The 26,833-nt window shown below is 46.1% G+C and overlaps 1 protein-coding gene across 8 annotated transcripts in view; it reads left to right on the top strand.

Annotated features, from left to right (window-relative positions):
- TMPO (thymopoietin) overlaps nucleotides 1-14,064 on the top strand; it is a 195,562-nt gene extending 181,498 nt beyond the window's left edge. For 7 of the 8 annotated variants that reach the window (XM_029601549.1, XM_029601550.1, XM_029601548.1 and 4 more), the window contains one exon: nucleotides 2,939-14,064. In XM_029601549.1, coding sequence (XP_029457409.1) covers nucleotides 2,939-3,242 — 304 coding nt within the window. In that variant the 3' untranslated portion in view covers nucleotides 3,243-14,064. The remainder of the gene's footprint in view (nucleotides 1-2,938) is intronic. The other variant, XR_003856674.1, reaches the window with a different exon arrangement.
- Nucleotides 14,065-26,833: the final 12,769 nt, after the last annotated feature.

Here is a 26,833-nt window from a genome sequence, read left to right as displayed (position 1 = left end):
TCGATACCTTGGAGGGCAAGGTATTCCTCACTCAGCAGCGGCTAGAGAACCTGATGGTTCAGGTGCAGACCTTGCTCGCTCTCCCGTTACCTACGGCCTGGGATTATTTACAAGTCATTGGACATATGGTGTCTACTCTGGAAATGGTACCGTGGGCCTTTGCGCATATGCGTCCTTTGCAGCGCGCTCTCCTCTCACGTTGGGACCAGAAATCAGAGGATTACGGCGTCCAATAGCCGCTCTTGGAGCCGGCTCGTTCCAGTTTGGCTTGGTGGTTAGTCCCGGACAATTTATTGCAGGGAGTTGACCTAGAGCCGCCCCTGTGGATCGTGGTGACGACGGATGCCAGTCTGACCAGCTGGGGAGCGGTCTGTCAGTTACGAGCGGTCCAGGGAGCATGGACCCCTCTGCAAGCCACTTGGTCCATCAACCGTCTGGAGACCAGAGCGGTACGTCTCGCCTTGCGCTGCCTGCTCCCGTTGGTAAAGTGTCGGGCGGTGTGAGTTCTGTCAGACAACGCAACCACAGTAGCGTATATCAACCGTCAAGGCGGCACAAGAAGTCAGCCAGTTGCGGACGAGGCGTCGCTGTTGATGTCCTGGGCGGAACGTCATCTATCCCGCATAGCAGCCACCCACATCGCGGGCGTCGACAACGTCCAAGAGGATTATCTGAGTCGTCAATTCTTGGATCCCGGAGAATGGGAGCTTTCGGCTGCGGCAATGAATCTCATCACTCGGCGATGGGGCATACCGCATCTGGACCTGATGGCGACTCGACAGAATTCTCAGGCGGTGCGTTTCTTCAGTCGCCGGCGGGAACACGGCTCGGAGGGGGTGGATGCTCTGGTGCTCCCATGGCCTCCTCACATCCTCCTCTATGTGTTTCCCCCGTGGCCTCTAATCGGAAAGGTGTTGCGACGAATAGAGTCCCATCGCGGGCCGGTGATTCTAGTGGCCCCGGAGTGGCCAAGAAGGCAGTGGTTCGCAGATCTCGTCAATCTGGCGCAGGACGGTCCTCTGCGGTTGGGGCATCTTCCGCACTTGCTTCGGCAGGGACCCGTATTTTTCGATCGGGCGGACCGCTTCTGTCTGGCGGCTTGGCTTATGAGAGGAGGCAGTTAAGGAAGAAGGGATATTCAGAACCTGTCATTTCCACCCTCCTGCGGGCACGCAGGCCCTCCACCACGCTCGCCTACGCCAGAGTATGGAAGGTGTTTGACTCCTGGTGTGTTGCAGCTCATATTCCGCCTCGCCGGGCCTCAGTGGGAGATATCCTTACGTTCTTGCAAGCGGGCTTGAAAAAGGGGTTGGCTTACAGCTCTCTGAGGGTTCAGGTGTCGGCTCTGGGGTGTTTGAGGGGCAAAGTGGACGGGTCCTCTCTTGCGGGTCACCCGGATATAGCTCGATTTTTGCGTGGCGTTCGGAACTTGCGCCCTCCATTTAAACCCCCTTGTCCTTCTTGGAATTTGAATTTAGTGCTCAAAGGTCTGGCCAAGGCCCCCTTTGAACCTCTCAGACAGGCCTCGCTAAAGGATCTCACGTTCAAAACCATGTTCCTAGTGGCTATTGCGTCGGCCCGTCGGGTGTCAGAGTTACAGGCCCTTTCGTGCAGGGAACCGTTCTTACGTATTTCGGACACTGGGGTGTCTCTGCGTACGGTCCCTTCGTTTTTGCCGAAGGTGGTCTCGGCTTTTCATGTCAATCAGACGGTGGAATTGCCTTCCTTCTCGGAATCGGAACTGGAATCCTCGCGCGGTTCCGATTTGAAGCGTTTGGATGTGAGACGCGTGCTCCTGAGATATTTGGAGGTCACTAATGAGTTCAGAAGGTCGGATCACTTGTTTGTCCTGTGGCAGGGGCCCAAAAACGGTCTACAGGCATCAAAAACCACTATTGCGCGTTGGTTGAAGAGTTCGATCGCTTCCACTTACATTGGCTGTGGTAAGTCTGTTCCTGAGGGGCTCAAGGCGCATTCTCTGCGGGCTCAGGCGACTTCCTGGGCAGAAAGTCGTTTGGTTTCTAGCCAGGAGATTTGCCGTGCGGCAACGTGGAAGTCCTTGCATACCTTCGCTCGTCATTATCGGCTTGATGTGAGAGGAGCATCAGCTGATTCCTTTGGCAGCAATGTCATTCGAGCGGGACTCTCTGGGTCCCACCCCAATTGAGGCGGCTTGGGTACATCCCAGCAGTCTAGACTGATCCTGGTACGTACAGGGAAAGGAAAATTATGTTCTTACCTGATAATTTTCGTTCCTGTAGTACCAAGGATCAGTCCAGACGCCCGCCCGTGATTGTCTATCCAGAGAGTCCGCTCCACTAGCCAGTTCGTTTTCAATATTTCAGCACGGTAGGTACCTATCCCTTTTCTTTACTTTTAGAGGGTGGTGCCCTTTTCTCGTTCTGTTAATGTTCGCCAGTTTTTGGCATGTGAGAATTTAACTATTTGATCTAGACAGTTGCCATGGTTTTATTCGTGGCTAAGTTAGCGGAGGATTGTTTTTGGCTTTCTTCTGCTTTGTTATACTTTATACTGAAGGATGGCAGGTGGCACACCAGTATATCTAGGGGGTGCTTTCAGTTTTCTCTCTGACTCCATCTGCTGGAGGGGAGGCATAACCCAGCAGTCTGGACTGATCCTTGGTACTACAGGAACGAAAATTATCAGGTAAGAACATAATTTTCCTGTCTGGCAGGATGCAAGGAAAGGAAATTAGCAGGTAAGATAATTTCACCATAAATAGGAAAAGCACATTTAGTAGTATTCCTCCTCTTCCCATGCTGTTCAAGTCTCTTTCCAAAGTAGAAGGGATTTTACAGAAGAGCCAGACTATATCCAACACTTTATTTAAAATGTGTAATTTTAAAAAATGATGTATAGATCAGTGATTTACAACCATGCTATTTACCTCACTTTTTTTTTTTTTTTTTTTATGTAGTGCCAGTTGTCGCAGACCCATCAGAGGAGCTGCCGGTCGACCCATACAAATCTCAGACTACAGAACGGAGGAAAGTTTTTCATCCAGGATTCTTCCAAAATATATCCCCTTGGCAGGTGTTAAACCTGAAAAAGCAAAACAAGGAAGTTCAATTCCCATCTGGATAAAGATCTTCTTATTTGTCATTGTGGTCGTTTTCTTGTTTCTGGTGTATCAAGCTATGGAATCCAACCAAGGAAATCCCTTTTCTGCCTATCTTCATGGAGCCTCTGATGCAATTAATATTGAAGAAACTGAAGACTAATTATCTCCTGAAGTTACCCAACTTGGTTGGCTATTTTTATATTTTCGGGAAAGAAAAAAACTCTTCTGCCCTTACGTTGGCTCAAAACTACTTAAAATAATGTGATCGCGCTTAATGAGTTTTTATCTAAATGGGGAATGAGAGACAGTACAAAAGGACATCTGATTTAATTGACAATTTTGTGCCATATGCAGTGTAATCTTTTTTAATTAGATATCTATTGAACTTTTGTAGACTGTTATTTTTTTAACGTGGACATCTTAAATTCATTTCTGAAGTCATAACTTTTTTTTTTTGGTTTTGCAAACTTGGAAGATAGAGGGCAAAACAGTAGTATAATGTGAAGCTATTTGTTTATATGCTTTGATTACCTACAGGAAATAAGTTACATTGAAAGTCTTTCACTTAGCATACTGTTTGGGTTTTGGGAGGCAGGAATTATAAAGGGTGGGGTAGCATTTGGAAGGGAGGAAGCTAATCTGGAATGCAGATGGTTAAGGGAAGGTTGCATATTGCTATACTTGTGAAGGTTTAGTATGTAATTGTTGCTTGCAAAAGAAAGTAGGCAATATATTTTTTTTCTGTAGAATTCTGTATCTTTAGTAAAATGATGTATAACTGTAATTCTGTATGCAATTTCTATAATGAAGCTTTCTAAAATCCAGACTCCTACTATTAGCAGCATCATCCCAACATACCATCAACATTATTTTTGTTGTAACTCACAACATAGTGCTCATATATACTGTGATAGAAGCTTGGTAATTGCAGATATCGATTTGGCAATAGACATGTCTTTTATAGAGAAATTTATTTATTAGTTATGTGTGAAAATAAATTTACATCAAATACAATCGTATTGGTACCAAAATGTTCTTTCTCAGATCAAGTGACTAAAGGATTTTTTTTTTGTTTCAAAACACTGTATTCATAAATTTTCCTCACCAACTTCACTGAATGAAGTACTTGTTTACATTTTATCGAACTGCTGCATTTTTTACAAGGATGTTTCCAGTCTAATCTGCTAAACATTTGCTTCTGCTTTGTAGACTTTCATTATGTATACAATTTACTTTACTTATGATTGCTTTTTTAATAATTTGCTTGATTATAAAAATTAATTGCTAATTTTTTTCCATTACATTTATGTTAATGTTAGAGAAAAGTCATACCTTTAATCTTGGCTCAAATCTTTTTTCATTTAAAATGTCTGATGTATTGTGTAATACCTGAAAACAAGGCAAGCACAATATTTTATACTATAGTGCACAATGCAGTTGTTTTAGCAATGAGCTTTTTAATTCTTGTACATAATTTCCAAAATCATGCAGTTTGATGTCATTGAATGATTCTTAACTGTATGCCACCATAGTTATGTATTTTCTTATTTAAAGCAGCAGTGCCACCTAGTCACAAAAACAAAACCCCCCAAAACTCTTGCAGAGAGTCACTAACATTTTGAATTTGTTTCCTCTTTCAGGCATACTAAGGGTCTGGGGTGGTCATGCTTACTATTCCTGCCAGAGCATCTAACCTCCTTAAAACTTTCTTCTCATTTTTTTGGTTTGGTCAGTAGAAGCTTATATTCATAGTAGAGCAGGAGAGGCATGTTGATCCATTAAGCCAGGAGAAATATCAGAAAGTAAATATCTCCTATATTCAATCAATTAATGTTGTGTATGCAGGTATTTTCAGTATCATGGGAAGTAAATACTCCTATCGGAGCTGTACTATTCACCTCATCAAACCAGTGTCCTGTCAGCCACAAAATCTTGTATTTCACCATTGACCAGCAGTGCTAAATTAGCCATGATACTTGAGTGTTGTCATCTGGCGCCAAATGTACCCAGCTGTCATAGCTCAGTAAAGGTTACTGAGCATGCATGATGGTTCCCACCTGCACACCACCTTATGTGCTCCTCAGACTGTTTTTAATCAGAGCTTCTGCACAGGTGTGTACCCTCTGTTTTAAAGCTTTTTTTTTTTTCTTGGTGGGCTTTGAAGGGTAAATGCTGACATGAGTCTGGGCATCAGAGCTAGTCCTTCACCTGAAGCAGGCCTTCCTCAGGATCTTGGCATTTGGAACTGGGCTGAGTTTCCTCACCCTCTATTCCCCACATTGTCAGTGGAGCACCTCCACTGTGGTGCCAGTTCCCAGATCATCACAGGTCATGGGTTGAGAAAGGCGAAAAGGTCTTTGCTGGAGGGGCATGGTGTAAAGCACCCAAGCAGAGCCCATCCCCAGGGCAGACTCTATCAGAGTGAAAGAATAGAAATTGATCCAGAAACAAGGCCATATTTAATACCAAGGAAAGACTATGCCACATTGGCACAGATGCCATCTTTAATGGTGTGGAAAGTTCCCATGGCACCAATGCACCTTTTATAAGGGCACAGTTTGTCACATCAGTGTGTAGCACCCGTTCTTAGGCATCATCTTTCTCAGCGTGGAGACTTGTGGCAGCACAGAAACTATGGCACTGTCAGCATCAGAAGCTGTGGCACTTTGAAGAAAGTTACCAGTCTAGTTGGGAGATCCCAGCACAGAAGAGTCAAGAGTCCAGTTTCCTCAGAATGCAGCATCTTGGAGCCAACCAGGATGCCATTTTTGTAGCCAAGTATTTTGACAGTATTGTAACAAAGTGAAGAAGAATCCATGTTCCCTTTAACTGCCACCTTACTACCCCATTGCTCTGTACCTTTACCTGTTGTACTTTAACCTGACTGTACCTGTCCCTCCCTGTACATATACCTGACCATGATGTTGATCTTTGTACTACCCATCTAAACTATCCCTCCTGTCGAAATTTGTAAACCGTTGTGATGGCATAACCGAATGACGGTATATAAAACTCGATAAATAAAATGTTTTTGAAGATGTATCACATCCAACCCCAGCCTAAAGTGCACCTTAGCCTGTGCCTGCATCGTGGAGCCTTGCCCAATTTGACACTAGTGCATGTCTCACCACTGAAGTTGCTAGCCATAGACTTGAGCCTGCAGCAAGTGAGGCAGTATTCACCTCAGGTTTTCCCATCACCTGTCAGAGGATGAAGAAGGGTCTTCAGCCCAGTCACTCTGTCCCCACATGATATGAGCTCTCCACCCCCCATCACCTCCTTCATCATCTGGGACATGGCTTATTTCTCCTTGATTAGGAATAGAGGAGAATTCTATGGGAATTCCATTGGATACTTTACCTGATTGCCATAGCATACTTCTCCCCCTGAAGATCTCTGCTACTCCCAAGTTCTAGATAAGCTGGCAAAAGTGCTTACCATCAGTCTCCAGAAATAAGCTGATCAGAAGATGGATGTTTTTGGACTCTTGCAGTTCCTGCAACTGCTAGCTGACTCAATGTACAAGCTACTACAGGATCTACAAACAAGGATGTAGCTATCTTCCACCTTGTGTCTGCTGGTGGCCGGTAAATGTGACCTGAAGTACTGTGTGTGAGACATCCCTGTGTTTGGAGTGGGTCTTCCTTGCCATTCACTAGTGGTAGAGTTCTCCAGTATGCCCCTGGAAAAAGATCCGAAACTTGTAGATGCTTTTGGCAAAATTGTATTCCAGAGTTCTATATTAAGTACCTGCATTTGCGGCCCTCCAGTTGTATATGGTGCAGAACCTACATGAGTTAAAGCACTTGCCAGAGTTGTCAGACCCCAGCCCAAGCAGATGTGTGTAGGGTGGTGGAGAACATAGAAGAATGTGAGGATCATCTGATCTGCTCTCTCTACAAAGTTTTTGATACTGCAGTCAGAGATTTGGCAACAATCATTGGGGCATGACAGCTAACTTGGTGACGGACTAGCAGTTTACATGAAGATGTTCATGATCATCTCGCTGATGTCCTCTGTATTGGAGACCATATTTATGGGGATAAAGTCAGAGACATTTAATAACATAGACACGATACAGTCATCCAGTGGGGATCAGCCCTCTTTGACCAGACATTCAAGTGTCTACTCAGAGATATCCCTCCTGCACTTATCAACATCATTTGTCCTCTCCTGTTCTGCTGCTTCCTGCTAGGGATCGGAGGGAAAGGCTCAGTTCAGATGCAACCCAAAACAGGGCCCAGTTTTTTATGGGGTGCTATCCTGTCTTCCCACCTTTATTGGTAGGGGAGTGTATCCAGTCCTTCCTTCTGGAATGGCAGAAGATCATTAAAGTCTGGTGGGTCCTAAAGATTGTGGAATGTGGCTTCTGCTTGTGTTTTTCTCATCTCCCTCCGACACAGCATTCTTCAACCCCAGGAAAATATAAGGCATTATTCAGTTTATTTTGTCGTACCCAAGAAGAAATTTCCTTTTGCCCCCATCCTGGACCTCAGGAGCATCAACCGTCACTTGCAAGTAACTCAATTTTGCATGGAAACCTTATGCTCTGTGATAATGTCTGTAGAACTGGGAGAGTCCCTAACCTCCCTGGATTTATCAGAGGCTTCCCAACATATTCCAATCCAGCAGGAACACGGTTTCCTATGCTTTGTGGTGCTGGGTCATCATCCGTTTCAGGCGTTACCCTTTGGCTTAGCCACTGCCCCAGAACCTTCTCCAGGATCATGGTGGTCATGGCAGAAACATTAAGAAAAGAAGGTATCCTGGTGCACCCATACTTGGACAGTTGGCTGATTTGGGCCAAGCCCGTGGAAGAGAACCGCCTGGTAACCAACAGGGTGTTCTCCCTGTTACAGGAACTCGGTTGGGTAGTAAACCTGACCAAGATCAGCCTTAAGCCTTCCCAGTCCTTGGAGTATCTGGAGTCCAGATAGACTTTGCCCTGCCTGGTGTCATTCTTCCATTCGCACAGACACAGAAGTTAGTGTACCAGGTGCATCACCTGGTGAACACGATATGCCCAACGATGTGAAGCTATCTCAGAGTCCTCGGATTGATGGCGAAAACCCTGGAAGTAGTGCTCTGGGCGAGGGCACACATGCATCCTTTTCAACGCTTTCTGCTACCACGTTAGAATCCACAGTCTCAAGACTATTCGGTTCGTCTCCACCTACCAATGGGAGTCTGCTTTCACCTCCAGAGATGGTTACAGGAAACTAGTCTATACAGGGGTATGTCCCTGCCCTCCCCACACTGGTTCTCAAGAGAGATGTGAGTCTCCAGGGCTGGGGAGCTCACTGTCAGGAGCTGACAGCCCAGGGACAGTGGAAAGAAGAAGAGGTCCTCTGGAACATCAATCGACTGGAGGCCCGGGCAGTCAGATTGGCGTGTTTACAGTTCAGCCACAGACTACAGGGCCAGGCAGTCCACGTGATGTCTGACAAAGCGACACCAGGGAAGAACCAAGAGCCAACAAGTGTCACAGGATATAGACCTCCTGAAGGAGTGAGTGGAAGTCCATCTACAGATGATCTAAGCTTCTCACATCGCAGGAAAAGACAACATCAGAACAGACTTTCTAAGCAAGGAGAGTCTGGATCCAGGACAATGGGGATTGTCGGCCAAAGTGTTTCAACTGATAGTAGATCATTGGGGTCTCTAGTCAGTCAGTCAATCTGCTGGCCGCATCCCACAATGCAAAGGTTTCTCGATTTTTCAGTCACAGAAGAGATCCGTGGTCCCTGGGAATCGACGCTCTTGTCCAGATTTGGCCAGAAGACTAGTTTCTTTACACCATCCCTTCATGGCCCCTGCAGGGCATTCGCAGAATTGAACACCACAGGGGCCTAATTCTACTGGTAGCTCTAGATTGGCCCATGTGTCTGTGGTATGCAGACACTCCTGGTGGAGAATCCCCTGCACCTCCTACTGCACAGGGACCTGTTTCAGCAGGGGTCCTTCACGAGGATCCGACTTGGTTCTCTCTTATGGTCTGGTCCTTGAGAGGGCTCGCCTGATGAAGCGAGGATATTCTGTGGTGGTATTTGTCAACTTACTCCATGCTCTGAAGTTCTCCACGGCCCTAGCTTACATGCAGATCTGGAGTGTATTTGAGGCCTAGTGCGAGGAACACAGTGTCATTACTTAGGCAGTCAAAGTCCCACTTATTCTGGAATTTTTGCAGAATGGTTTGAATAAAGGTTTGGACCTTAACTCCTTGAAAGTGCAAGTAGCAGCTCTCTCCTGTTTCAAGGGTAAGGTGAATGGGGCCACCCTTTCAACCCACCCTATGTGGCCCGTTTTCTGAAGGGAGTGAAGCACCTTCGATCTCCCTTACAGTTACCGGTCCCCTTGTGACATCTCAATTTAGTACTGGAATTCTTGACAGGTTCTTCATTTTTAGCCACTGCGGAGTCTTTTCTTGTGCTTATTGATCTTGAAGACTGTGTTCCTGATGGGTATCTGCTCTGCACTTTGCATCTCAGAAATACAGGCGATGTCAGGCTGGGAGCCGTTCCTCCGGATGACTCCAGAGACGTTACAGCTATGTATTTCTCATCCTTGCCCAGTGTAGTCTTGAGTTTCATTTGAATCAGTCCATTTCATTGCCATCCCTAGATAAACTCAAGGACGATGGAATATAGTCTCCTCCGTCATTTGGATATCAAGAGACTTTTAGTGTGCGGTATCTGGGAGTTTCAGAACCGGTCCGAAAGACAGACCTCCTGTTTGTTCTTCACGGCGGAAGGAAACAGGGTGAACCAGCTTCACGAGCTTCCATCGCTCACTGGATTAAAGAGGTGGCCAGAGGAGCCTTTGTAGAGTCTGGAAAGCCAATACCTTCTCAGATGAGAGCTCATTCCACCAGGGCTCAGGCAGCCTCATGTGCAGAAATTAGATTGTTGTCTCCCATTGATATTGGCCGAGTGGCGATGTGGTCCTCCTTGCACCCCTTCTCCAGGTTTTATTGCCTGGATATACAGGTCTGATAGGATGCAGCCTTTGCACGGGTGGTGTTGACCAGACCGCGGGCAGCCTCTCACTCCAATCGGGAGTAGCTTTTGTACATCCCATTGGTCCTGAGTCCATCTGGCTACACGCTAAGAATTGGAGAAATTACTTACCTGATAATTTTGTTTTCCTTAGTGTAATCAGATGGCCTCAGCATCCCGCCCTTGGCTGCCCAATAACTGCGCTACAAGTCCTTCCGTGGAATGGGCCTTGAATCCAAGAGATCATGGGTAAGGTCATCCAGTCCCTGGATTTAGGTTACTTATATTCTTACTGAAATTCAGTGTTTAAGGTTGGTTGAATACCTTTGCGGTTAACCATTTTAATCATATTTTTAGTTGTCTTTTCACTAGTAGGTCCACAGTGGCTTTTGAAGAGAATACTGGAGAGCTGAGGTCACTGCAGTGCTATATGTACTGTGACATCAGACTCCGTCTCCATCTGCTGGCATTGAAGCATAACCCATTGGTCCTGAGCCCATCTGTCTACACTAAGGAAAACAAAATTCAGGTAAGTAATTTCTCCATTAAGAGGGACAAGACTCCAGCAAGAGCAATCCTGGTCCTCCCTAGTCACATGGCAACTGCAGTGCATGAAGTTCCCACAACTCATATAAACATAAGCTGCCTTCAATGGGGTCCTCGAGCCAGTGAGACCAGCTAACACAATCATCACTCCATCCATTATTGATAACTACCAGAATGAAAACATCCCTCCTGAATTTGGGTCTCTCTCTCCAGCTTTTCTCATGAGGTGACTGGTATACCCATGCCTCCACCAGGTGGTGGGGAGCTCTTACTGGTGGGGTACAGACACAAGGAAACTTAGTCTTTGCTGGAGGAGGTGTCTTAAGTTGAACTTCTGGACCTGTGTTTCATTTACTTGCCTTGGAAGCTTTCTCTCACCTCTTGTCAGGAAAGAAAATATTAATCCAGACAATCAGGTGGCTGTGTTCTACATAAACAAGCAAGGGACCATGGTCTTATTTGCCCTCTGTCAGGAAGATATACAGATCTGGTCCAGCAAGGGGCCCACCTGTTGGCAACCTATTTTCCAGGAATACAGAATGACTAGTAGTCTGTGTCAGCAGAGTCCTACTTGGAGCAAGGACAGTTTCAGTCTCTGGGAACAGCCAGTGATCGACCTAGTTGCTTCGGAAAGCAACAGAAAAGTTAAAATTCTGCTTCAGTTCTAGAAGGTTTTTGTAGGCTGGTTCAGCTTCTTTTCTGCTAGGCTTGAATGTTGATCTACCATATACATATTCTCTGATTTGGTTAATTGCAAGGACTGTTTAGAAGGTTCTCTGGGACCAGGCCTAAATTATCCTCATTACACTGGCTTGGCCATGGTAAGTTTGGTTCTCATATCTTGTCAGATTACCTGTTCAATCTCAACTCCAGTGGGATCTTCCCAGATTCTCACATGGCAGGCCTTGCCACATAAATGTATCCTCTCTGGCTCTCACAGCATAAATGTTGAGCTTGCAGTAATCTCTTCTTTGATTCTCTCAAAAGATAAACTAGTATCAGCTAGAAAACCTTCAACTAGAAAGTCCTACAACTTTGAGTGGAAGAGATTCATGTCTTGGTGTTAATTCAGCTCACTAGACCCCTTTTCTTGTAGCCTGAGGATATTTGCTCCAGTACTTGTCTTAATACCTCTTCAGTAAAAGTTCATCACAGATTATCACCAACAGATGGAAGGAGCTCCTATCTTTATCCACCCTTTGGTCTCCAGATTTGAGAAGACACTGGCATTTCAAGCCTCTGGTTAGTAAACTCCATGCTTTGAGACCTTAATGTAGTAGTACTAGCACACCTTATGAAAACTCCTTTTGCACCTCTAGAATTGGTGAGTTTGCAGTTTCTTACTTGGAAAGTTGTGTTCCACTCAAAGGGTCAGTGATTGCAAGCACCGGACCTTCAATTCTTCCACAAGTGGGTGGTTCTAAATGTAACCGTCTCTTTTAGTCAGAAAGAAGGCCCAGACAACTGTACTTGACCTAAATTTCTTCCAAAATTGGTGTTGGCTTTCAGCATTAACCAAGCAATTATTACTGACCTTTCTAAGACCACATGTGCCTAAGAGGGAAAAGGTTGTTCACTCGCTGGATTGCAAGAGAACTTTAATGATTAAATTAAGACCTTCTCAAATAATACATTAAATTTTTTTGTGGTGTTTGATTGCAATAGCCAGCTTTTCAAAAAATGATGGTAGCTTTGGACCTGCAATTTTGTGTAGCTTGTTCATCCAGTAGTACACTCCTCTACTAGTGATACTGGGTTGCTTTTTTAGTAATTGCTCCACTTAGCAACCTTCAGCTTGGGACTCCCCACATTTCATGGCTACTTCAGCCCTGCTTCTCAACAGAAAGCAAGTTTGCTTACCTGCAACAAGGTTCCTTTAGATACCATGCTTATTACCTGCCTGCCTCCCTGGAGAGTTGACTACCTTGCTAAAACGTAAGCTCTGGAAAAGACTGAGGGCTTTACAAGGCAGTGTATGTGTGTGAGGGAGCCACTGCACATGCTCAATAAAGTTTGTTCTGAGCTATGAAAGATGGGTCTGTTTGGCACTATTCAATGAGGTCACCTATGTGTCATGGCTAATTCATTCTGCTGTCTATGGAGAACCCTGTTTACAGGTAAGCAAACTTGCTTTCCTCTATTTCTGTTAGAGCTGGGGTTGTGGGCCAGTTTCTATTCAGTATAACCCGTTTTTTAGTTATTTATCTCAACTCTGACCTTAGAAGTAAATCACATAATAGTACACTGTGGTGTACCTCTGACTTTGTTTAGAACAGACTTTGTGTTGGTATTTACAGTGCTGTGAAAGTTAAGGAGCTGATATTCAAAGGGATCTAGCAGCTAGATCCTGTGGGATAATTGCCACCTACCCTTACCTGCTGAGCAGCTAAATCTAGCCACCTAGTTTCACTAAGCTGCTAGATGTAGCTGCTTAAAAAATGGACAGTTTGGGAGCGGAGTTTTGTCAGGGCAATAACAGCTGCCTAGCTCAGAATTTTCAGCATTAACTGGAGTGGACTAATAGAGCAGTGGGATAAGAACCATGGAAGCCAGGATTCAAATTCCACTGCTGCTTCTTGTGACCTTGAGCAAATCATGTTACCCTTCATTGCCTCAGGTACAACTTGAGTTTGTAAGCTTTTTAGGGACAGGGAAAATACTTGCTGTACCTGAATATAACTTGCCTTTAACTATCTGTGAAAAGGTGTGATCTAAATGTAAGTAAATCTTAAGTGCAGTCATAACTGGCTAAGTTTAGCCAGCTAGATTTGTTTTAGCCACAACCTAGCTGACAAGGTTTGTACCTGAAAATTATCCTAAACATAGCCTATTTTGACTGCTGATCAGTTCTTTGAATACCTACCTGCACATTTTAGAAGTTACTAGTTATTTGTTACTTTAAAAAAACAAAACCTAACTTGTTGCTTTGTTTTATACAGCTACACTGGACCAAATTAAATTTTTCCTCAGCCAGGTTTATAATTGATACATTCTGTGGGCATTCATACAAGAAATTTAGAAATTAATTCAGATGCCATTTTGGGACTTATCATTTTAACAAGTTAAACTGACTCGCGTCTTTTAGTATAGTCTTATTAAAAAAAAAGGTTTTTTTGTACCAAAAGTTGGATGAAAATTACATTGCTGTGGAAAAAAAACAAATGTTCCACTTTTAGCTGCTTCCTAGGCAGCAAGATAATCTGTTATGTTGCTTGGTTACTTAAAGGTGTGATTCTTTTGTAAGTAACTAGTTATTTATAATTTGATATGTTACAGCACTGTGTATCCACAAAAATATTTCTAAATCTGGAAAATAGGAGAAACTTTGGAATGTGGAACTTCTGAGCTTTTCTGTGTAAACTTTGCTTAAGTTGACATTAGTTAAGGTGTTTGTCTCTAAATAGTTTAATAAGACAATAAATCATCTTCATTTTTTTATGATGTCTGTCTGTCTAAATGATTTATATCCTCTGAAGGTAGGAGGAGCATAGAAATAACTGATGCTTTTCTCTTAATATTTTCCTATTTGTAATCCGCCCTTCTTCAAGAAATTAGTCCACAAAGTTTGTGCTTCTTTTGTAACTTCATGTTGGGCCCTCTGCATGTAGCAGATTGTAAATTACAATCTGGATGTGTGTGTGTTTATTTTGTGCTCATTTGCCTGTTTAGGATAGATATCAATAAAGACAATGGCTGTAACCCACTAACTTTTATTTATAATTTCAAAGTAACACAGGATATACAGCCAGATAACCTAGACAGGATATTTAGCAGTGAAACTATTCTACTGAATATACCTAGATAAAATCAGTTATTTTCATAATGTTGGGACTGCCCTGTGGCATGACCAGACTTATCTGAATAATGCTGAACATAGGAGTTATCTAGATGTTAACCCTGCCCCAGAATGCCCCTGATTTAACCAGCTATTGTTTTTTAATCCTGATAAAAGCTGTTGGATATATTGACACTTTTCTGCATTAAAGTGAGGATTTTCAGGTATCTCAATTTTTAGTTTAGCATGTTTTGGTTTTTTTACTCCAGCTTTTTTATATTCCATTAGCTTATTTTAGCTTGTGGTACTGTAAGCCTCTATGCGTAAAGGAAAACCCACACTAAAATTTAGTGTGTGGTTTATTACATCAGCCCTTTAGTGTCACCATTATGCAATAGCTGAGAACTCTTGCTCTCCAGGAATCCCAGCTAGCCTGAGCAGCAGGAGCTAGGCTCAGGAATCAAGCCCAGATTTGCATGGCAGTGCATAGCACCCCATGGAGTCTTCAGGCTGAACCACAGTATAGTCATTACTAATAATTCAAACTATGCGTTTTACTTTTCTGTATTAGTTTAATAAATGGCTTCCAACTGAAACAAAAATTTGAGGCTTGAGCTGAAATATAAAAGTTACTCTGGACTTTTGGCTGCCATCTGCAAAATCAATTTTCTATAATCTGAAGTTGTTAATAACATGGAAAGTAAGGGTTAATGTTAGAGGCTGATTTTACCTCTTCTCTGTTTAATCTAACTACCTGCCAAAGCCGCACATGCATATATTTTTAAGGAAATAGGCTAAAGATGTTTCTCACAGGACAAGCAGGATGGTTGTCCTCACAAATGGGTGACATCGAGGACGGAGCCCCACCACGGAAAACTTCTGTCAAAGTTTCAGGAACTTTGACTGGCCCCTACTGGGCATGCCCAGCACGGCACCAACCCTGCAGCCAGCAGGGGTCTCCCTTCAGTCTTCTTTTTTCCGCGCAGCAGTAGTCATGCAGTAGAAGAGCTCTTAACCACATTCCTGACAGGAATTTCAAACTCTTAGTTTTGAAGAAAATTTGCCCCACAGGGGTCTCCCTTCGACAAATTTTCGGTCCGCGGAACTTCGGTAAGTTTTTGCCGTTGTTTGGTCGACTTCCGTCAACTTTGGCCCTCGAGGCCTGTTGTCAGTCGACAGTCCCGCGGCTAAATTTTTAGCTTCTCGCCATGGCGTCGGGGTTTCGTCGGTGTCCAGACTGTACCCGAACTATGTCAATCACAGACCCCCATGGAGTCTGTGTTTTATGTTTAGGCAGTGAGCATGACGTTCTGACTTGCACCAAATGTGCTCTCATGACACCAAAGGGTCGCAAAGCCAGAATGGAGAAGATGGGGCTCCTCTTCCACGCTCGTACCCCAACGCCATCGATTGCATCGACGTCATCGGAACCGGCACCGACGAGGTCTCATCATCATAGACAACCCTTCGGTGACCGTCCACCGTCGGTGACTTCACGGCCATCGACTCCCGTTCCTTCCCCTGATGCTCGAGGGGATCGAAAGGAGAAACATCGCCATCGACGTCATAAGTCTCGGCCTGTCGAGGAATCGACATCATCGCCCTCCGTGCAGACCGAGCCACCGCCAAAAAAGCCTCGATCAGAGATGGAACCGTCCACTCCTGTTTCGCAGGCTCCGAGGCAACCCTCACCCCCTCGGGGTTTGGGAGCCGAGATTCCACCGGTCACGGTGGTCCCTCCGGCTCAGCCTCAGCCTCCCTCTCCCATCGAGCCGGGTCTCGTCACCCCTGGTCTCCGGGCAGAACTGGACCGGCTGGTCCAGGAGGCCATCGACAAGGCGATGCAACGATTCCAACCTCCTCAGACACCGGCACAGAGGGTGGAACAGACCACCGAGCCGATTGCAGCAGCACTGGCTCCGTTGCTAAACCGGATGGAAGCGCTCATGACAGCCCTTCCACCGGTGATACCTGTGTCACCGACACCGGCAAGACCGCTGTCACCGACAGGTTTTTCATCGGGTGGAGAAACACCGTATCGGATTCCCCCTTCGGGGATAGTTCCATTGGTGCCAAGTCGTCCCTCGCCACCGATCCTGTCTTCGGGGGCGATACGCACCTCTGCTCCACCGAGGTTTCCGATGCCGGCACCGATTCCATCGAGACCGACACCGGTTCCTTCGGTGCCCACACCGACACCGATTCCATCCAGGATTTTCTCGATGCCCTCGGTGACTCCAACCAATATTTCGGAGCCTCAACCTGGGACCTCAGGGGTTCAGCCCCCTCGAGGTCCTTCAAGTCATCACCAAGATCCTTATGACACTTGGGGTGATGATACCTCTACTGACACCGATGATTTGCCTTCACCACCCTCTCCTGCAGAGAGTAGAAAGCGTTCTCCCCCTGAGGACCTCTCTTTCATAAATTTTGTGAAGGAAATGTCAGAGTTGGTTCCATTCCAACTCCAATCTGAACAGGATGACAGGCACCAAATGATGGAATTACTCCAATTCCTGGATGCCCCTAAAATCATCACTTCTATTCCCATTCATCAGGTTTTTCTAGACCTCCTTAAAAAGAATTGGGAATCTCCTGGCACTGTTTCCCCGGTCAACAAAAAAGCTGACTCTACATATCTTGTACAGTCAGCTCCTGGTTTTCAAAAACCTCAATTAGACCACCATTCCGTAGTTGGAGAATCAGCTCAAAAGAAAGCTAAACGACTGAAGCCACACTCTTCCATGCCTCCTACTAAGGAAAACAAATTCCTAGACAGCATAGGTAGGAAGGTGTATCAAGGAGCTATGCTGATTTCCAGAATAGCTTCTTATCAGCTTTATATGACTCAATATAATAGGGTCCTCCTGAAACAGATGCAGGAATACACGGATGCCTTGCCTGAACAGTTCCAACCACAGCTTCAATCCCTCCTAAATAAAGGATTTGAAGCTGGGAAGCACGAAGTAAGAACAGCTTATGACATATTCGATGCTTCCACTAGAATTTCTGCCACAGCCATCTCAGCCAGACGCTGGGCTTGGCTTAAGTCATCTGACCTGCGACTAGAAGTTCAGGACAGGCTATCTGATCTACCCTGCCTAGGGGATAATTTGTTTGGTGAACAAATTCAACAACTTGTTGCTGAATTACAGGATCATCATGAGACACTTAAACAGCTCTCATCTATCCCTCCTGACTTGCCTTCTAAACAACCGTTTAGGAAGGACTCCAAAAAGTCTTTCTTCCGGGCACGGAAGTATTATCCCCTTTCCACCAAGTCTAGGCTTGCAAGGTCTTATCGTAAGACTCAACCTCGCCAGACACACAAACAAAAGCCAACAGCAGCTCCACCTCCTGGCCCTGCTGCAGGTTTTTGACTTTCACCTAGAGAGCATTTACCAAACCCCTCTTCCAACTATACCAGTAGGAGGACGGCTGTGCCACTTCCTAGGAAGGTGGCAACACATTACCACAGATCAATGGGTAATAACAATCATTGCACAGGGTTACCACCTCAACTTCCAGTCTCTCCCTCCCGACTCCCCGCCTCTGCAGGCGTGGAGACACACCGATCACTCTGCTCTTTTAGAGCAAGAAGTCTCTCTTCTCCTACAATCAAACGCTGTAGAACCCGTTCCTTACTTACAACAAGGGCTCGGGTTCTACTCCAGGTACTTCCTGATCCCAAAAAAGTCGGGAGGACTTCGTCCAATCCTAGACCTACGGGCTCTCAACAATTAGCTTTACAAGGAGAAATTCAAGATGGTAACCCTAGGCTCCCTACTCCCCCCTACTACAAAGAGGGGATTGGCTATGCTCTCTAGACCTCAAAGACGCATATACCCACATTGCGATCACACAATCTCATCGCAAATACCTGCGTTTTCTGGTAGGCCAAAACCACTACCAATACAGAGTACTACCGTTTGGCCTGGCATCCGCACCACGAGTCTTTACCAAATGTCTCGTCGTGGTAGCAGCATTCCTCAGGAAGGAAGGTGTCCACGTCTACCCCTACCTGGACGATTGGTTAATCAGGGCCCCAACCCAGCAAATAGCTCGGTCCTCCCTGACTCTAACAATTCAAACATTACTTTCTCTAGGGTTTCTTGTCAATTACGAGAAATCCTACTTAGTCCCATCTCAAACCTTATCCTTCATTGGGGCAGACTTGGACACCTTACAAGCAAAGGCCTACCTTCCTCATCAAAGAGCAATAGCTCTTGTGTCCCTAGCTCGCCAGCTGCAGTCTCAACACACAGCCACTGCTCGCCAATTCCTCGTACTCCTGGGACACATGGCCTCCTCAGTCCATGTAATTCCCATGGCTCGTCTGGCCATGAGAGTCACACAATGGACTCTAAGACAACAATGGACTCAGGCTCTTCAGCCTCTGACCTCCCTTCTTGCAATCACAAATCCACTCCGGCTGTCTCTTCTCTGGTGGACAGATCAATTCAACCTCCTACAGGGCTTGCCCTTTCTTCCACCAGATCCCCAGGTAATCCTCACCACCGACGCTTCCAAAATCGGTTGGGGAGCCCATGTAAACAATCTACAGACTCAAGGATTCTGGTCACTAGAGGAAGCCAAACACCAGATAAATTTCCTGGAGTTGAGGGCAATCCGTTATGCTCTCAGGACTTTTCAAGATTGCCTTTCGAATCAAGCCATCTTAATTCAGACAGACAACCAGGTGGCCATGTGGTACATAAACAAGCAGGGAGGCACAGGCTCCTTCCTTCTGTGTCAGGAAGCTGCGCAGCTTTGGGCAGAAGCCCTCTCCCGCTCCATGTACCTCAGGGCCACCTACCTGCCAGGAGTGGACAATGTATTGGCAGACCAGCTGAGCCGTGTCTTCCAACCACACGAGTGGTCACTCAATACCTTGGTAGCGACCTCTCTATTTCACAAGTGGGGTTATCCCCACATAGACCTCTTTGCGTCCCCTCAGAACCACACAGTGGACAACTACTGCTCTCTCATTTGGAGCCAGCACTCTCGGCCGAGGGATGCATTCTCCCTCACGTGGACAACCGGTCTGCTCTATGCATTCCCTCCACTTCCTCTTCTGTCGAAGACTCTCGTGAAGCTCTGCCAGGACAGGGGAACCATGATCCTGATAGCACCGCACTGGCCACGCCAAGTGTGGTTTCCTATACTACAGGATCTCTCCATCCGCAGGCACATTCCCTTGGGAAAGGACCTGCATCTGCTCACTCAAAACGACGGATGCCTCCTCCATCCCAACCTCCAAGCCTTGTCCCTGACGGCATGGATGTTGAAAGGTTAGTCCTTCAGCCATTTAACCTTTCGGATTCAGTTTCTCGTGTCCTGATAGCTTCACGAAAGCCTTCAACAAGAAAATCTTACTCATACAAATGGAAAAGGTACACATCATGGTGCACTTCTCAGTCCCTTGATCCCCTTTCCTGTCCAATCTCTAAATTCTTGGACTATTTATGGCACCTATCAGAATCCGGTCTAAAGACCTCTTCTATAAGGATGCATGTCAGTGCGGTAGCCGTCTTCCATAAAGGTATCGGGGGTGTCCCTATCTCAGTACAACCCCTGGTAACACGCTTTCTTAAAGGCTTGCTCCATTTGAAGCCACCTTTACGTCCTCCGGCCCCATCTTGGGACCTTAATCTGGTTCTTGGTCATCTAATGAAACCACCTTTCGAACCTCTGCACTCTTGTGACTTAAAATATCTCACATGGAAAGTGTTATTCCTTTTGGCTATCACTTCAGCTCGCAGGGTTAGTGAATTACAGGCCCTAGTTACCTATCCGCCGTACACTAAACTCCTGCAGGACCGGGCGGTACTCCGCACTCACCCTAAATTTTTACCTAAGTAGTTTCGGAGTTTCATATCAATCAATCCATCATACTACCTATCTTCTTTCCCAGGCCCCACTCCAACTCCGGGGAACAGACTCTGCATACCTTAGACTGTAAACGTGCTCTAGCATTTTATCTAGACCGTACAGTTTCTCACAGGAAGAGCACTCAATTATTCGTCTCTTTCCATCCTAACAAGTTAGGACAACCTGTGGGTAAGCAGGCTCTCTCCTCCTGGTTGGCGGACTGCATTTCTTTTTGGTATGAGCAAGCTGGCATTCCTTTCCAAGACCGTGACAAAGCACACTCTGTGAGGGCCATGGCGACTTCAGTAGCACACCTTCGATCGGTGCCGCTTCCTGACATCTGCAAAGCTGCAACCTGGAGTTCCCTCCATACCTTTGCAGCCCACTATTGTTTGGATAAAGCTGGAAGACAGGATTCCATCTTCGGCCAATCTGTCTTGCGTAACCTTTTTCCAACTTGATGTACCAACACCCTTCCACCTCCCGGTAGGGTGCGGATGCCCTTTACCAAATTCCACCTCAGTTGTTGTGCCTGTTGCATGCCGTTGGGTATATTTGGTGCAAGCCAGGACATCCTCAGCTCGGTACTCACCCATTTGTGAGGACAACCATCCTGCTTGTCCTGTGAGAAAGCAAATGTTGCTTACCTGATGTAACAGGTGTTCTCACAGGACAGCAGGATGTTAGTCCTCACGAAACCCTCCCGCCACCCCGCGGTGTTGGGTTCGTTTATTTTATTTTTCGGCACTGCCTGTAGCTATAAAAACAAGACTGAAGGGAGACCCCTGCTGGCTGCAGGGTTGGTGCCGTGCTGGGCATGCCCAGTAGGGGCCAGTCAAAGTTCCTGAAACTTTGACAGAAGTTTTCCGTGGTGGGGCTCCATCCTCGATGTCACCCATTTGTGAGGACTAACATCCTGCTGTCCTGTGAGAACACCTGTTACATCAGGTAAGCAACATTTGCTAAATCTGTTTCCTTATTGTCCTTACCACATCAGTCCAGATGCATGGATTTTTCTTAGCTACCACCAGATGGAAGCAAAAAAATGAAAGCTACTGGAAACAGCCTTATAAAGAACTGTGCCACCTGGGGGGGGGGGGTTCAGTGCCCCCTTTACTGGATAAACCCTGATATTGGAGGACTGAAAACCAGTGCTACTGGTTCCTTCCCCCTCCTTCCTGAGGACCATGCCCCTGGGAATTGTGGAGAAAACAGCAAAAGAAATACCCCTTTTTTCTTTCTTTTGGAGGTTTTCCCGGGGTTTTCCTTTCTGGGTAGCTTTAAGAAACTGCGAAGGAGATCATATCTACTGTGGAGTTATTGCTAAAGCAGCATAATTGAAGCTAGGAATTCCCATGGTATTTAGGGGGGGTAGGGTGCATGAGCAGAATTTGGGCCTTAATAGGCAACGTTCAGTGCAGAGCAGCTGCAGGTGATAATGGGAAGAACTGTGCAGCTGAAGGACAAAGGCTGCTACCATGGAATGCAGGAAAAAGATGTCCCGTAGGTGGCAGTTGCCATGGCAGTGTGTCATCTTTGGACCTGCTTTTGGGGTGGGGTGGGGGATGAAAGTCCCCAGGTGAAGCTAGGAAAGTTTCTAAGCACTGCTCCTTGATAATTGCCTCCAGGGGAGAGTGGATACAGTCTGCAGGTGGCTCCTGTTTGGAGGCAGTGCTACAGATGGCAGGTAATTCTTCACAATCCTCTGTTGCTGTCTCTGATGAAGCAGACTTCTCCTCATGCCTTCTTACTGAGACAGAGTTGGAAGCACAGGTAGAGAAGATCACTCCATTGGATCCATTTTCTCCTGAATGTGTGGTATTGATTCATCAGACTTGTTTAAGCAAGGTGTTGGTAAAAAAATCTGTGGTTTTTTTTGTTTTTAATCTGCTCCGGCATTGCCGTTTCGGGCCAAGAGACCTAGGAAAGAGTTGGGGCAGAATTTGGTTGCAAAGTTGGGGGGTTTGAGAGAGAGGTCTTTGAAAGGCTTCTTCTCTAGATACAACTTAGAAAGCAATCCAGATGCGGACCCTCTACAGGTGGACAAGATTGCGGTAGCGGAGGGAGATGATCCTGAGGTGATTCCTTTTGTTTAAAAAGAAAGGACTACTGATGTTGATTACTAAAGCTATGGTGGAGCTCAGTATTAAGGAACTGACACAGGGTGAGGATCCCTTTTTGGAAGGGTTCCTGGTGCAGTGAAGGTGTTTTCTTTCCACAGAATGCTGAAGGCTTTAGTCTCTTGGCATGGGATACTCCAGAGGCTGGCCTCAATATGGGACTGACATGTCTAAACTTTATCCTCTATCGTAAGAGGCCTTAAAATTATTGAAGTGGCTTAAGCTGGATGCATTGTTCTCAAGTGTTATGAAAAGGACTATCATCCCAGTCAAAGGTGTACTGGTCAGGATAAGAAGATGTTCTATCGTAAGCAAGTTTTTGAGGTTTTGATCTTGGTGCTATGGGCTGCTGTGTGTGAAAGCTGTATGGTCAGGGCCTGCTTTATGCTGGACACAGGAGGTGCTGGTGGGAATGTCTGGAAAAAAAAAAGCCTTTCTGAAAGGGAGTTTGAAACTGGTGTGGCCTTTCTTTCTGATGCCCTTTATGATCTCATTTGCACTTTGGCTTGAGGGATAGTGGCTTTGGCATTGGTCAGGCACCTGCTATGTCTGTGTAATTAATTGACTAATGTTTGGTCTAAATTGGCTTTCAATGGGGAACTCCTATTTGATGATCCCACTCAAACTTCACTCCTCTTCCAGACCCATCAGGGAAGCTTATAAAGGATCTCTACAGCCACCCATCGGTCAACCATCAGAGAACGAGCCTTCTCGACAGCGGGACTTACAATCTGGAATGCCATTCCCCCGCATCTCGACAGGAATCTTGTCTGTTGACTTTCAAAAAAAAACTTAAGACATGGTTGTTCAAACAAGCATTCCCCTAATCAATACAAGCAATTGCCATATCACATTTCAGTCTTAGGCCTACCAAGCACCTTCCATCTCTATAGTTGTATTTGTTTATGAGTTAACTGTCTCCCTCTGCATTTCCTTCTACCCAGTTCCATACCCCTGTTTTACTGTAACTTTTTTGCTCCTTCTGGCTGTTAATGTTATGATACTATGTTTCCTGTAAACCGATATGATATGACCTGCATCATGAATGTTGGTATAAAAAAGCATTAAATAAATAAATGATGATCTAGAAAAGCTGGTGATGCATTCTGGTGAATCTGAGTCATTTAAGCATCCAGAAGTTAAGCCCAGGAGTTCTTGGAAAGGAATTCCCAGTAGACCGAAGTTTAGAGATGTGTGGTTCTGCTGGCCAGGGAGGCTTTCAACCTTCTCTTCTGTGTCCTACTCTCAGAAATATTTATTTATTTATTTAACATTTTTTATATACCGAAATTCTAGCAACAATGTTGCTAATCATTTCGGTTTACATATAACATTGGAGTGACTAACATGTGAGTCTTACATGGAACAGGAAAATGAACTTGGAGAAAATTGAAATAGCATGATAGCAAGTTGCAGCACTTTCATTCAAGCCGGGAGGGCGTTGGCTGTGGTTCAGCAGGAGCAAAATCAGCACAATGGAGGTCAAGAGGTCCACTCTCTTCATTGCAGAAAATAGAATTGTTGGTCCAATTTGATGGGGAGTGGACCTGCCTTACGATAGATCAGTGGTTCTGTCAGTCATAACAGATGGTTACCACTTAGACTTTGTTCAACCAGTGTTGGATGCATTCGTTGTGTCCCCTTGTCAGGCAGGAATGAAGGAGTCAACAATGCAAGACACACTGACAGTCTTCTCAGTTGCCAGCAGTGGTTTTAGTGCCAAGGAACAAATAAGGTTAGATTTATTCAATTGACTTTGTGTTCCAAAGAAGGCTCCTTCAAATCCATTTTAGATATATAAAAAGATGAAAGTATCCTTGAGGGTTCCTCATTTTCATGTTGAGATGATCTGCTTGATAATTGTGGCTGTTTGCAAAGGGGATCTCTCTAAGGTGTAGCTTCGCATTCCAATTCAAAAAGATTCTCAAAGGGTCCTTTGATTTGCAATTCTAGGCGCACATATTCAATTTCAGGCTCTATCATTTGGACTTGTGACTGCCCCCAGGACCTTTTCTGAGGTAATAGTAGGGATGGCAGCAGTGCTCAAAAAGGAAGTAATTTTGGTCTATATGTATCTCAACAACTGGTTGGCTGGCAAAATCAGAAGACGAAGAGTGATTGGTCATCTCCAGAGGTTCATTTCTTACAGGATCTAGGTTAGGTGATCAATTTTGCCAAGAGCAAACTTCAGCCTTTCAGGTCCTAGAATATCTTAAGAGCCCATTTTGACACACTGCAAGGGAAGGTATTTCTCATGTAAGAGAGGATGATTAAACTTCAGGCTCAAGTGCAGCAGTTTCTCCAACAGACAATGCCCAGGACAAATGGCATCAACCCTGGAGATGGTCCCTTAGGCAGCAGCCTACATGCACTCCTTGCAGAGAGCTGCTCTTTCGCTGTAGAATCCGCAGTCTCTGGCTTACAAGGTCCAGTTACCCCTTTCTTTGGAGGCCAGGTGCAATCTAGAGTGGTAGTCCCAGAATATTTGCAGAAGCATCTGAAAAGATACAAAGTTCTCTGAAATAAGCTGCAATGAGAGAAATAGAGGTATACAGACATGGAATCAAGAGCTGCTTGAGATCACACAGTGAATCCTATGTTTCTCATTCTTGTTTTTTCTCTGGCGGTAGCAGGGCATCCCACTTTTTTGTGTGATGAAATTTCTCTTAATAAAGACTTCCCTTATATGGTGACTGGATCATATAAGCTGTTTACTATGGATGGGATGCCACACCGTTTCTCCTCGCTTGAGACTTGTACCGTGAACTATAGGAGATATCAGACGTTTTTGCCACTGTATGCAACCAAATAAGACTGAACCCACAAAAAGGATGCCAACATGTATGTTTCAACAGTAAAACAAGATGATGAACTTTTGACAAGAATGACATTATGTGCCTAGTTTTCTCACAGGACAAGCAGGATGGTTGTCCTCACAAATGGGTGACATCGAGGATGGAGCCCACCACGGAAAACTTCTGTCAAAGTTTAATAGAACTTTGACTGGCCCCCACTGGGCATGCCCAGCAAGGCACTGACCCTGCAGCCAGCAGGGGTCTCCCTTCAGTCTTCTTTTTTCCGCGCAGCAGTTGCCACGCGGTGAAAGGAGCTCTCTAACCACGTTCCTGACAGGAATTTGGAAATTAATTTCCTAAGAAAATTTGCCCCTCAGGGGTCTCCCTTCGACAAATTTTTTTAGTCATCTTACGGAACCCGGTAAGTTTTTTGCCTTCTTCCATCGACTGCCGTCGAATTTGGCCCTCGAGGCCTGTTGGCACTTACCGATCCCCAGCCTAAATTTTGGCTTCCAGCCATGGCAACGGGGTTCCGTCGTTGTCCGGATTGTACCCGGACTATGTCCATCACAGACCCCCACAGGGTTTGTGTAATGTGTTTGGGTAGTGAGCATGATGTCCTGACTTGCACCAAATGTGCCTTAATGACACCCAAGGGTCGCAAAGCCAGGATGGAGAAGATGGGGCTCCTCTTCCATGCACCCACCCCAACGCCATCGATAGCATCGACGTCATCGGAACCGGCACCGTCGAAGTTGTACCATCATCGTCAACCCTCCGGTGACCGTCCGCCATCGATCGCTTCTCGGCCGTCGACTCCCGTCCCTTCCCCGGATGGGCGAGGGGATCGGAAGGAAAAGCACCGCCATCGACGGCACAAGTCTCGGCCTGTCGAGGATCCACAGCCATCGACCTCTGCTCAAGCCGAGCCACCGACAAAGAAGCCGCGAACAGACCGGACGCCCTCCACGTCTCGTTCGCCGGCATCGAGGAAACCCTCACCCTCTCGGGGTGTGGGGGCCGTGATCCCACCGGTTACGGTGGTCCCTCCGGCCCTGCCTCAGCCTCCCTCTCCCGTCGAGCCGGGTATGGTTACCCCTGGTCTCCGGGCAGAACTGGACCGGCTGGTCCAGGAGGCCATCGAGAAAGCGATGAAGAAATTACAACCTCCATCGGCACCGTCTCCGGCACCGGTTCCAGTGCCGCCCCCGGCACCGACGCCGGCACCGGCTTCGCCACCGAGGAGAGAACTGACCACCGAGCCGTTGATACAAGCGCTAGCACCGCTACTGAGCCGCATGGAGGCACTCATGACGGCCCTTCCATCGGTGATTCCAGTGCCATCGACAACACCACCGTCTCCGACTGGTTTCTCATCGGCAGGAGAAACACCGTTTCGAATTCCCCCTTCCGGGGTAGTTCCATCGGTACCTTCTGGTATATCTCCACCGATTTATCCTTCGGCTCCATCGATTCCGCGCCAGGCACCGATTCCATCGGCAGCACCGAAGCCATCGATGCCATTTCTGGTTCCACCTACCGCACCGATTCCACCTCGGTTTCCATCGATGCCTTCAGAGCCTCAGCCAGGTCCATCAGGGCTACAAGCCCCACATGATCCCTACGATACCTGGGGTGATGATGATGAT

The sequence above is a fragment of the Rhinatrema bivittatum genome, chromosome 4 (assembly GCF_901001135.1).
Source record: "Rhinatrema bivittatum chromosome 4, aRhiBiv1.1, whole genome shotgun sequence".
Lineage (NCBI taxonomy): Eukaryota > Metazoa > Chordata > Amphibia > Gymnophiona > Rhinatrematidae > Rhinatrema > Rhinatrema bivittatum.
The sequence above is the reverse complement of the archived record's forward strand: the minus strand, read 5'-3'. Positions and strand labels throughout refer to the sequence as shown.